Raw genomic sequence first — 13313 nt, 5'->3', positions numbered from 1 at the left:
GCTTTCTGCAACTATTGACATGCCCTAGAGCAAGAAGTACGTTACAGCTGCTGTTGGTCCTGCTGACAGCCTAGCACAAACAGGCTTGCACCAAATGACTTTAAAGCTTAATTTTTTCCTGCACTGCTGACACCTTGCAGTCTTCAGTGTTTTTCTGTTCACCTGGCCACAGTGAGATAAACCTCACCTTTTATAGGGGATAACAAAGATGAACAGAGAGATGAAACAACGTGTTCACAGGAACCCATGATGTCTCTGTGAGTCAGGGGCCTCAGGTTTCCCCTGCTCTAAGCTAATGCTGTCAGCACTGGGTCATCTTTCCCCAAATCTGAGCTTCCAGCAGACAGATGGTATCCTTTCAAGACCTGGTGAACCAGCATTATGGTTGCTTCGTGGTTTGACTAAAGACTGGGAGTTGTTTAAGACTTCCATTTATTTTGAACCAAATTGGTATTGCTTGTCTTTAAAAGTCCCTGTAATAGAAGCATGTCGTTACTTGAAATAGTGACAAGTAGAATTAAGCACTACGTTAATATGTTTTAAATACTCAGTAGGAAATGAAACCTGAAAAATTGCAACCAGTGTAACTGCAAATATTTATTTTGCTGACTCGTCTTATCTCTCTCTGTATTGGGGGGGTAGAGAGAGGCATTAACTGTACAATAAGCATATATCTGTTGTTGCCTTCTCAACTTTGTTTCGCATTTTCTGCAGTCTTCCATCTTACTAAGTCATAGCAAAAGAATTAAACTTTTATTAATGCAGTGATCAGCGATGACTGATTTTGAGCTTCATTTGCCTGAAAACATGAATCAGAAGCAGTGATGTAGAAAGGGCCTGATAATTAAGTAATGAATGCACAGGGCTGATTACTCCTTTGCGTGTCATTCCCGTGTTGTTGGAGGACAGAATATCAATCTCTTACAGAGATGGAGAATATGTCTCGGGTTTTGGTATGGAGAGATCACAGGAAATAAAAGGTACTAGAAAAGGTACAGCAGGTGGTTGGAGAAAGGAGTATCACAGTGGTATAGCTATAAAAGCAAAATAGTAACTTGCATTTGTAATATATAACTTACATTAGTAATGTGTTTAACGTGAGCCATGCATAGCTTGGTGGGGTTGTGTATGTGTACGTTTGGAGCTTTTCTCTCTTCCATGCAACGCTTAATTGCTTTTCTTTTCATTAACAGCAGCAGCAGAAGCAGCACTCCTGCCAAGACTCAGGCTCCTCCTCCACACATCTCTCACCATCCCTCAGCCTCACCATTCCCCCTGTCTTTACCCAGCCACAGCCCGCTGCATACCTTCACGCCCACCCTCCAGCCCCCCGCACACCCACATCACCCCAATATGTTTGCCCCTCCTACGGCTTTGCCTCCTCCACCTCCATTGACGTCAGGGACACTGCAGGTTCCAGGACACCCAGCTGGTAGTACTTACTCAGGTAAGAGACAGATGGGTCATGGCCCGAGCATGTCTAGCACAGTGTAGGAAGCCAATTCTCTGGTTTTAGTCAGAACAATTCTTTTTGGTCCATTTGATGACGGCTGTTGGTTGGGTAGAGGCTATACTCATTGCTGAACGATTTGGAGTGATATCAAAGCCAAAAAACACCTAGACATACCCAATGACTTTTCTTCTGCCCTAGGAATGAATATTTTTGGAAGGCTGTGCTTTTTCCAGGTCTGTTTTTTTTCTCCCCGTGGTAAAAACACACTGGAGTTCATAACACGCCCACACAGAATCTCTGACCCCCTTAGCGAACATCTTTGCTGCAGTTGTGGTCTGTGCTCAGTGTTGCTTCCCTGGCTAGAGGGAAGGTCTCCAGTGGCTGTGCACACAGTGGTCCTGAGCTCGTGTACGTGCAAGATTGTGTGTGTGTGTGTAGGTGAGATGTAGAGATTTTTATCAGTGGAGAAAATTGTGCTCTTTTATACTTCAGCTGTGGGGAGATGTAACGTGTCTGTTCCTCCCAGGTCACTGAGAGGGAACTGGGGGAAGAAAATGGAGGATTATCAGTGTTGGAGTAACATCGTTTTGTGTCCATGCAGCAGGGTACTCATGTTAGCAGCAGCCACTCGAGGCTTACTCACTCCAGGTCACCCGTACCTCCTCACCTATTTAGGACTATGTCCACGTCCATACAAATTTAGGGAGAACCCTCAGGTTAATGCTCAGAGGAATGCTGTAGTGGAGACAGGCTTGGTGAGAGAGGGGAAATGGAGACTTTCTTCTGTCTCTCAGGCCTTTGGGGAAGATCTGAGGGAGCTTTCTTACCCTGTACAGTGTCGTGATTTACCACCAGGAAGTTTTAAATACAGCGTTGCTACCACAGCCAGCAAAAAGTAAGTGGCACAAGGTCTGGAAAAGTCCCTGAGCTCATGGGGGATTGTTTTGCTGTTTGTATTTCAGAACAAGATCTTCTCCGTCAGGAACTAAACACGCGATTTTTGGCCTCGCAGAGTGCAGATCGTGGGGCCTCCCTGGGCCCGCCACCGTACCTGAGGACCGAGTTCCACCAGCACCAGCACCAGCACCAGCACACACACCAACACACACACCAGCACACCTTCACGCCTTTCCCGCACGCCATCCCTCCCACTGCCATCATGCCAACGCCAGCACCGCCCATGGTGCGTACCCCAGGCAGAAATGTGAGGATAAGTAGAGCACAACTCTATTCTTTATTACAAAAATTTAAGAATTTGCCAGGTTGCGGGGAAGGAGTACTCTGCTGCCCAGGTGTGGTTGGGTAGGAGAGGAAGGACTGTGCCTTCCTTGCGATTGTCGCATGTGCAGTAGGTTCAGGTGGCAGCACAGGGGCTGAGGGCTGCTGACTGAAGGATTGCCCGTGCTTGGGACTTCCCAGTGCTTGGAGTGGGGCACTCTGGTGCCTCCTCCTTTTTCCTGTCTCGTAAAGACCTTGTTTTACTTTGAAGAAAGAAAAATCCCAAACAGTTTCATTGGAAACTAATTTTCTGCACTTTTTTTCCTCTCTGTTGGTTGCCAAATAACAGAGGAGCAGTCTTCTATTTTACCAACAGGAGTAAAGCAAGGAACTATAAAGTAACTAGTTTGTGCTTTGATCCCTTTGCAGTTTGACAAATACCCTACAAAAGTTGACCCCTTCTACCGTCACAGTGTGAGTTTTATTACTCTGTTTAAAACTGACTTAACTGCTTTTCTGTGGTGGGTTGGGATCACCACTCAATCAATGGCACAATGTCAAATCTCTCCCTAATCATCACTCCAGGATTTACCATTATCGTTCTTGGTTGCTTTGGCTTTTGAAGGCTTGCATTCGTGGTGCTTGTTTCTGATAAAGATGCAGTATCGGCTTTTCCAATCAAAAGATCTCTTGCTCATACACCATTTGAAGACAGGTTTGATGTGAAAAAGATGAGACAGAAGAGCTGATTGTTACATGAAGCAGGAGAGAGCAGTAATTTCATCACTGTGTTTCAATTGTGCCACAAGCCCTTAGACTGATATTTTTCCTAAGAAACTTGAAATGAAATGACAAACTATCATACAAATCCTTCAGGGATAGGTAATCTAATAATTTTCCTAATATATCATATTTTGTTTTATAAAATCTGAAAACTTGTCTTATTCTTCAGATTTCAAAGGCACATCTGATCCACTGGGCTTGTTATGTTGTGAAAGCTCTGTTTGATGACAGCAACATGAATCCAGCTATGCACTAGATGTGTTTATTTAAGAGCTACCAAAAATACTATTTATTGAGATGAACTGATTTTTAATATTCCAGTTAATTGTAAAACTTATGCTCTTAAGGGTTTGAATCTACTGATTCATTTGCTGCTGAAATATGGGTTGCACTTCCTTCATCGTATTGGCAGAGGCAGGTATCTGGTTGAATATGATAAGAATTTCTAAATCCAATAGTGATATTTTGATGAGAGAAGGAGTACTGCATCAGCACTCAGAAATCTGCAAAGCACTTGGCTGTGTGTGTTGGTTTTGCTTAGAAGTGGAACTGGGCAAAAAAAACTGGTTAAGATGATAGTGTGATGCTTTCTGCTGTACCGATTAAACACAGTTCCTGCTAACAACTCATGCCTGTAGTACATGTGAATAGTCCTATTAATTTCTGACACCTCATTTGAGTAACTTTAACTGTATGAGTGTGTTTGCAGGATCAGAGCTCTAGGAGTATTAGGCAAACATTTAAGCCTATGATAATCACTTTTACTCAAAAGGGTAATGCTGCTCATTTGCATCGTTTGCAAGATTGCACTCTTATTTGCTGAGCTTTACTTGGATTCAAAAGATACGTTATCATCAATGTGGCATGTTGATTCAAGCAAGAACACGGAACTGGGAAATAGGTAAATGAATTTTAGACAAATAAAGCACAGAAGTCAACATGTAATACAGGAAACATTGCAAAAGTCTCCAACTGTATATGCTTTTCAAATTCAGTGACATAATCTCTTATAAATCTGGCAGTTACCTGAATTGTAAAGGTCATGGTATTACCCCCTTTAAAGTAAGGAAAGGCTTCACGTTGTTCTCTGTCAGCCAGTGAGCCATGCTATTGAACTTGGCAGAGCTCCACCTGCAGAGGTCTGGTCCAGGCCTCCCCTGCCTTTCCTTCAGGAAAGGTCTGTCCTTGTGAAGTGGTTGCAAAATAATCACTATTGCGTCTGTTGGATATTTAGCAAGCTAATACCAGAAGATCAACATGATGGCTACAAATTATATTGGAATAACAGTCTTTCTTAAACTACAGCAAGGCCATACTAGCCAGGGTATTTCAGTAATCTCTTCTACTATGACTATAGATTATATAGGTAACAGAGGAACTGCTTGCATCAGTTTCCTGAGCAGATGCAGTATCAAAAAGCACACTTGTGCTGGCATAAGTGTATACCCGATAGGGCTTTTCCTATTGTAGAAATATTGTGAAACTGTGGCACTTCCATAGACCTTTTCCTAGTGACAAGAGTTTCTACTATAGATCCACACCAAGAATTCAGGTATCTTAAAAAAAGTTGGCAATGTTTTTAAAGCTTGTAAGTGAACTTTGCGGGAGAACAAGGTCTGTTTGAGAGTTAAAATCGATCTACTTTAGAATAGGAAACACAGCTCACATAGAAGCTCATGTAGAGATTTCAAAGTTTTGTTTCTTGGCATCTTTGATTTTACAATCATTTCTGGGAGGGCCTTACTGTAGCCCAGTGAGGCATTACTTTTACCTACAGTTAGCGCTGGCTCTAGTTTAGCATTACATTGCCCGTGGCCCCAGGAAAGCTGTGGGTACTACGTTGTTCCCTGAAGAAAGCTAGAAGGGGAAAATGTTGCTCAAAAGAGAGGGAGAAAAAGGAAACACTGACTATGGAAGATGTATTTTGAAAGCTGGAGGAATTTAACTGATACAATGAGATCCTGGAGATACAATATTTATATTTAATTAATAATTCTGACCTTGAGGAAAGGTCACATTTAATTAACTTACCAGTTGTTATAAAACTCGAAGGAAAGCAGTCCTTATTGTTGGTCATAGCCAATAGAATATTAAGTATTATGTCTCTTTCCATCATTTGGAATTAGTTCATTACACACAGAATTAAATGCAGAAGACACTGGAGGATTTAAAACACATTTTACTCATTAAAAGTTATTGTAAATGAGGACATGTGTCTCTTAATGATTTCTCAAATGCCTACAGTTCAGTATCAACTAATCTAAAAATGCTTTCTGCATCATTGAATGGAGCAGATCCAAATTAAATAGAAGTAAAAACAATAGAAACGTGTTATGAAAGGAGACTTGATACCATGCTTTTAAACCGAGAAAATCTTTTGATACCTCTAAAATACTGAAATATTTTCTCAGCTTTCAGTCAATATAATATGAATAAATGACCTTGCAAGATAAGCTAGTGGAAGAAAAAATTATTAAGAAAAGCACATACATATACCTGGCATAAACAAATTCATCAAAACTTTGCGATAGTGATTTACTCTGGGATGTGATTTTCTCAGTGTTTGCCCACTCCGCATGTCCAGTCTTTTACTTTGCCCAGTCCTGCTTCTGTTCAATTGGCCATTAACTCATTTATTTTGATCTTAAAAGTAGCGTACAGTAGATTGATTTTTGATCAGCTGTGTTCAGAGGTGAATTTGTGTCAGCCAGATAACCCCTTTAGGTTTTTGGGTGGCAATACCAGCGGAGTTAGCAGCCATCCCCTGTTAGATCCCGAGGTTTCACAGTGAGAATGTATTTGTAGTGTGATGCCTTGAACCCCTGACTCCTACCAGAAAGTAATTTTGTGTGTAATCTCAGCTTTTTCCGTGGAATTGGGCAAGTTAACTGTGTTACAGCATGAGTAAAAGATTCACAGCTGGACCACAGAGACAAGATAAGATTTGGACGTTATGGTTTACTTGCTTGTTTCCCATGTGTTTGTCTGCATTAGCACAAAAGAGTTTTTTGGGTTTGGGGTTTTTTGGTTTTTTTTTCCTAAATTGTCTTAGAACAGATACATTGGGATCAGTGAGGTCAGTGGAGATGTGCACTTTTTTATGCTTAGTAGTCTGTCTTTATAAAAACAGCACCCTAAATTTTTGTGGGGGTTCTGCCTCAACATTTTGTTTAAATAATAATTTTTAACAAATCAGATTGTCTCTTGCTAATATTAGATGTGGCAGGATATCCTCTCAGACAGGCTAATGAAGTAAGAATTGTGCGTATTTTCCTCATTTCCTACAGATACTATTAAAATTCTAACGTACTAATGGAGTTTTAATGATACAATATCCTAGAACGCGTAAGGGTTTTTTTCCACTTAAACGGTAGATTTCTGAGTCTTACTTGGCTCAGTATTCTGCCTTTTCTCTTGAAATGGCTTGCAAACTGAAACCGTTTAAAACCTCTATCCACTTTAAAAATTAATAATTGGAAAAAAAAAAATACCTCTTATGCTATGGCCTAATCCAGGGGACAGGTTGCTGGCTTTACGATTTTGGAACTGCTTTTAAGCTCTAAACGTCATGACATTTGTGAACATTTCATTGACTGCTTTAACTAACATTGTTGCAACGAGATCACTTCTTCAGTGCTTCTCAGTTTTCTCCATGTACCATTTCCCTAATATTGTGCAGGAAGGCTTTTGCTATCTTGTTTAACTTCCTGTCTTCATTTTGACGTGCGCTTGTATTTATGTTCTTCTGTCTTTTTGTTACAGCTGTTTCACTCCTATCCTCCAGCTGTATCAGGTATTCCTCCCATGATTCCTCCAACTGGCCCATTTGGCTCGCTACAAGGAGCATTTCAACCCAAGGTAAGAATGGAATTATTTGTATATCTATTACTACTCAAACACACTGGTGTTGTGAGCCAGGTTACGTTTAGGTTTAGAACATGGTTCAGATTCTGGAGCGATTGAGATCTGAGTTACAGCCTAATTCCACAGAGGACAATTGGCTTTTTCCAAATTTACTACAAAGAGAAGTTATTTTTTTATTAGGTTCAGATATATCTACATACATTAAAAAGAAAAAAAAAATAAATATAATGGCCTAGTTAACTTTAGAAGCAATATAATTAGTTCTCAGTACGCATTAATGTAAGGTCATGTAATAATCAAGATTTTAAGAAATCATGATCATTATTGTTTACTCATTTCCATAATTATCTCACAGCTCCACCACAATGCAATACACTGATTTAGTTCTCCTCTCATTTGTGGTAGCTAGGATAGATAAATGTGATGAGTTTGGGGTTTTTTTTCTTTTGTTTTCATGAAGTCGCTCTTGATTTATAAGTGGGAGGAAATCATATTCTGTAGTCTGTAGTCTTTGCAGCTAAAGACTGAAATCAGGACTGAAATTTCTGCAGAGAAGACACCTTCTTTCTTAAATTGGCCCATCCACTGTAACGACCGAATATGTAAATTGCAGTTCATTAGTGGAATTCTTCGTATGTATGGTAATCAGACTGTTAACAGCTCTGTTACTTAATTGTTAGTTATACTGTAGCTGATTTCTATTTTTCTTCATTTTAACGTAGGAAGACGCTCTCTCTAAATGTAGTTGGTTTGGTTTTTTTTCCCACAAAGATGCATTTTGTTATATTAGCTGAATATTTAGATTCAAAACATGGGAAAAGCTTTTTTTTTTTTTTTAGTGGATGTTGCCTTTTCCAGATATCCATACGGTAACAGTTCATCGTGGATGGAGTTCAGATCCTTGTACAGTGACTAAAGAGGTTACTGATGCTTTGTGTGTTGACAGTCGGGTTAGCAGTTTTAGCCAGTTCCAGTACGTTATTGATAAGCAGCAGAGCACAAGCTTGGTCCTCCAAATACTACTTTAGATCATAACTATGTTGCTAATCAGGTTTTCGATAGTGGAAAGATTTTCCAGTGTAAACAGTCACTGTTCCCTCACGTGTTTTGGATTAAAGTAATGGGAAGCTGGTGGACAATGAAAGTTTGAAAATCAAGATAATACCTATTACTAAGTGGATTGTAAAGGTTATCCTTTCCTCTTTAAAAAGTTTATCTTTGTTGCTTAGGCAATGTTAATGATAAAGAAGTATTATTTTTTGCTTTCTGTTGCTTTTATGCATTGTGTCACTCATTAATGCTGTCTTTCCTTGTGGTATTTCTAGACTTCCAATCCTATTGATGTTGCAGCCAGACCTGGAACTGTCCCACATACCCTTCTACAGAAAGATCCACGGGTCTGTAGGAAATGTTATATTTTTCTCAAGTAAAGCTATTCTTCCTGAAAACCTTTAATGCTAGAGCTACCATCTTCCGTGTGTCCAAATTTACATCCTAACACTGAAGCTTAGTCTGAACTAAACTGGAGAAGTTATATGAGAACAATTTAAATCCTGATCCTTACTTCTGTTCCTCATTAGCAAAAGCAAACAGATACTATGCTATGGAAGAGCTCTTTCCTTGCTGTCAGCAGGCATCCGCGCAAGCCCAGGGGTAAAGGCATAAAAGTCCAATTCAACGTAGAAATGTACAAACCTCTTCAAGATTTGTGTTTATACTCTGTAATTGTTTTTAATGTGGGTAATGACAGTTATTCCCTTGGTTACTGTATCATTGATTGCACCAGTGAAATACAGATGCACTTTATTGATCACTTGGCGCCTCCGGATTTTTGAGTTCTAGCGTATGTGAATAGCATTCATTGTCTCAGCACTTTGTCTTTTAACCTTTTTCTGTTCTTTCCGAATGCCCATGGGTTGTTGCGTGTTTGAATTAATATACACTGTTTGCAATGAGGAACATCATGCAGTCATATTTTTAGCAGAACTCTCTGACAAAAGCAGTGGGGAGCTCTCCATGAAAATCCATGTTGTGGTGTGGCTCAACTTTTAAGTACAGCAGAGCTATTTTCTTTGGGTTATGCCAAGTTCCGGTACTTTGGTTTGCTCTGAATTGGTGCTGCCGTTGAGCTTTATACCAAAAGGAACCACGTTTTTTCGTTTCTGTTTATTCCATCTAATTGAAAAGATAACTAGAGCCTCCCACCATTAAGTCATTTAGCTTTATGCTCCCTTTCAACTTGTAGTGTAGTTTCGATTATTTCAGGATGATGTATTGTGCCATCACTGAGTCTGCAAAGTACCTCTTACGCCTATAAATCTCCTTTAGTATTGCATTTCAAAAGAAACCCTCCAAAACAAATGAGAAATATCCAATAAATTGAATTTATTTTCCAGAATTAATTGATGAAATGTGAGCAAAAAAGGAGAATAAGAAAATAATCTACCTCAAATTACCAACATCTGTTGCAATGTGAAAAACATTTAAGGCAAAGCCAATTTGTGCCAGAGAACACATCAGGCAAGCAGGCAGTCGGTAATGGCTATTTGAACGTACAAGTCAAAGACCTAACGCCATAGCCATTGAGCGGACACAGTCACTGGTTTGCAGGGGCACGTCTGAAACACCATTCCAGCCCGTTCCAACCCAATTCGTGGGATCGAGCCTGTGAAAAAGTGGCCCTGTCCACTCACTATCCAGTCTTCTCATGAGCCGAGCAGCTTTGAAAGATGAGAACAGAAGTTTGCCCAAAGGATAGATCTGTGTTTTTCTTCAGAGTACATAACCAGCCATTTTTGTAGCATTAAATCAACAAATTAATGGTGATGCCAGAGGACAGAGCGCTCTGTGTGAGGCTTGTTTAGTTGCTTGTCAACACTTAGGTACAACAGCCATGGGGGGAGGGAGACCGGCTCGAATACGGAGGCTAAGGACTAATTATTATCCGAAAGGGCTTCATTTGAAAGTAAAATTACACATTTTAATTTCATCTCTTAATGAAGCAATACAAATTTGTTAATTAGAGCAATTGTTTGAGTGACAGGCATGTAACCAAGCTGTCATTTCTTCTTCACAGTTGACAGATCCGTTCAGGCCCATGTTGAGGGTAAGAAGTCTTCTTGTGATACAGTTTGTCAAGCTCATCTCAGTCCCCGCCGGGTTAAAGCAGCAGACTAATTCTAAAGCAGTGCCATGTTTCATCTTGGGTATTTTATACCGTGTTTGCTGAGCAGCACAGTCAGTCCTTCTTTGCATGCATCTGGTGGTCACTTGAAGAAAATACACAGTTTCAAAGTTGGAAGTTTTCTGTTCTTCTTGTGCAACCCCCTAGCATGAATACTAGAGGTTAAATACTGATAATCCTTCTATTGTGCTGGCTTACAAGGTTTCCTGAGCCAAATCCTACAGACCTACCCTGGCAGTGATCCCTTGTCATTTCACTGCAGATGGAACGATTTTGGTTTTTATTATTTACTGTGTGTTTTCAGTGTTATTCAGTATGGTACTTCCTACCCAAGTATCTTACTGTCAAGTATAGACAGGCAATCCACTTCAAACACAGAATAGTTTAGAAATAAGGATCAAAAGACCCAGTCTTTCAGTGATCCAAAAGGGTTTTTTGTTCATTTTTCAATGTGTTCAAGAAGGTCTATATTTTGATCGTACTGCCCAAGTGAACTCTAGCTAGTAAAAACATTAGCACAGCCAGTTGCTGTGGATAAGCAAAAGGCTTGAGTTCAGGGGAGTATTTGTGTGAGATGGGTTTTATTTTTTTGTGTTTTTTAGTCGTTGCTTGATACACACCTGGAAATAGAAGGCAGACCTTATGCCATAGTTTGTGAAACATTTAAGTTACCAGTAGCTTGAGGAGCTTCTTGAATTCCTGTGATTATTTTTAAATCTGCAGAAATCATTAGTTGTGTAGTTAACTATAGACTCCTAAATAACAAAATTGGAGAAAGTATATCCTGAATGAGTCTTTTTCAGACAAGATTTCCAGATGTCCTGGAAATGGAGTACAAAATCAACAAGAAAACCGAAACAGCACTCTCTGGTTCTTTCCTCCCTCTCTCCTGCCCATGACTTAAAATCATGGTAACAGGAAGGATGCAAAGAGCCTTCCCAAACAGAGTGAATTGACTGGCCTCCAATTTTTTCAGTATATTTATGAGCCAAAGTTTTGGAGGTACAGACCAGCAATCATATGAGGGAGTCAGATTAATTTTGAAAACCAGAGTGATCTTTTAAAGTGCTTTCATTGTCATCTTTTGGTGGAAAGGCTAGTCTTAGAATGGCTGCACTTTTGGAAGTTAACTCAATATACAGTTGTGAAGCAATCCAGCTATGCAGAGCAGCTGCTAACTGGGAGACAGTTTCATTGATTTCAGTAACACAAGCTGCATTCTCAGCCAGTGGCATCAGAAGATTGCAAGAGTGTGTAAAGCCCGAGCATAGGTTTATTTGGAGAGGAGAGTGACCAGGAGCGTTCCTGGGTATCCAGATAAACTTCTTAGCAAGGGACAAACTCTTTGCATTTCTGTTTTCCCAAGAGGATGGAGGGGGAAGGCACTGAAGGGAGACCTTTCGCTTTCAGTTGTCTTGGTGTGGGGAATCCCCTAGACCAAAACAGACTGGGCTAAGAGTTGGCAAGAGTTGCTATAACTAGAATAAAGCGCCACAGGTTTTTGAAAGTTACTGATCCATGTTGTATCCCTTTGTTTTTTCCAGAAACCTGGAAAGTGGTGTGCTATGCATGTTCACATCGCCTGGCAGATATACCATCACCAACAGAAAGTCAAGGTCAGTCTTCTGGGCACGCCTGCATTTCAGATGAATTGCACAGTGCAAACCTGTGAGAGGAAGAGTTTGCCCCTCGCTGTTAGCAGTTCTGTGCCATGGCTAATGCCTTGTTAAAGTAACCATATGTAGCATTATAGTATAACCTTCCGTTTCATAGTGATGGCGTATCGGAATTAAAAACCTAAAGGAAGAGTCTCAAAAGAATGTCTGTGATGCCACGGAGCAAGGACACCAGATCTTAGGCGATAACAACCGGTTTGTAGCTAGGAAGAGCTAAATGGGTGTGCCTGTGAGCTACAACATTGCTTTTATTTATGGCTGAGGACACAAACATATCAAGATTAATTTTTTTTAAATCTGGAGAAGCTAGGCACGTGTATCCCATTCCTCTTATTAATGTTCACGGACAGAAGAGGGCACAGGAAGATTTCTCCTGTCCCTACGATGTTTTATCAAATGTGGCTGCACAGGCTCCTATCAGTCTTTTTTCACAACCCATCTCATAGCTGGAGGTTGGCACCTGTACGTGTCTGGGCTGGTCAGGCAGACACAGCCTCTCGGGTGAAGTAATATTATCCAGACAAAGTCTTATTGCACCGAAGGTAAAGGGGTGGAAATCTTTTCTTTGTTATACATGCTTTGAGCCTTCAGGGGCAAGGGCCACGGCCAGTTTAGGCTCTCCTGAAACAGATGTCAGAGAAAAACAAGTAGTTTATTCATTTAATAGTTAGGGTATTTCCATTCTTACTTTAACTGTATTTTCATTGCACATGGACTTTGTGAAGAAGGTTTCTTTCCCTTTATAATATTTTCACTACACTTGTCACTGAAAAATTCTGTGTTGCTCCTGAAGTTTTTCAGTAAGTCAGGAAAGGTTGGTGTTCTTTACTGTTCATACTTGTACTTCAGGAGTCAATAGCTTGTGTTAGAAAGTAAAATTAACAAGGAGCCCATAGCACTTTGCAGTCTGTGTATGCAATTGAATTGTATAAGGTAGTGCTATAAGAATATGAAGATGTTGAACAGCTACTAAAACCTGCAGCTAATAGAGTTTAAAAATAACCCTTTTAAACAAGGTTGACAGGTTAATTTGCTGCAGTAGACATATCTCTCTTCTCTGCTTCCTTACGCTTCCCCTGCTAGTGATCTTCATTCATCTTCCCATTATCAAAAAAGACAAGATTATGGACCTAGA

At 40.2% G+C, this 13313-nt stretch overlaps 1 protein-coding gene across 6 annotated transcripts in view; it reads left to right on the top strand.

The window, feature by feature from the left end:
- The window catches only part of AUTS2 (activator of transcription and developmental regulator AUTS2), an 803292-nt gene that overhangs the window by 775824 nt on the left and 14155 nt on the right, over positions 1-13313 (top strand). For 2 of the 6 annotated variants that reach the window (XM_076354389.1, XM_076354395.1), the window contains 7 exons: positions 1194-1447; positions 2416-2657; positions 3101-3145; positions 7217-7312; positions 8644-8715; positions 10395-10424; positions 12047-12118. In XM_076354389.1, coding sequence (XP_076210504.1) covers positions 1194-1447; positions 2416-2657; positions 3101-3145; positions 7217-7312; positions 8644-8715; positions 10395-10424; positions 12047-12118 — 811 coding nt within the window. The remainder of the gene's footprint in view (positions 1-1193; positions 1448-2415; positions 2658-3100; positions 3146-7216; positions 7313-8643; positions 8716-10394; positions 10425-12046; positions 12119-13313) is intronic. The other 4 variants (XM_076354390.1, XM_076354391.1, XM_076354394.1 and 1 more) reach the window with 4 other exon arrangements.

The sequence above is a fragment of the Aptenodytes patagonicus genome, chromosome 17, assembly GCF_965638725.1.
Source record: "Aptenodytes patagonicus chromosome 17, bAptPat1.pri.cur, whole genome shotgun sequence".
NCBI lineage: Eukaryota > Metazoa > Chordata > Aves > Sphenisciformes > Spheniscidae > Aptenodytes > Aptenodytes patagonicus.
This window is presented reverse-complemented; position numbering and strand designations above follow the sequence as displayed.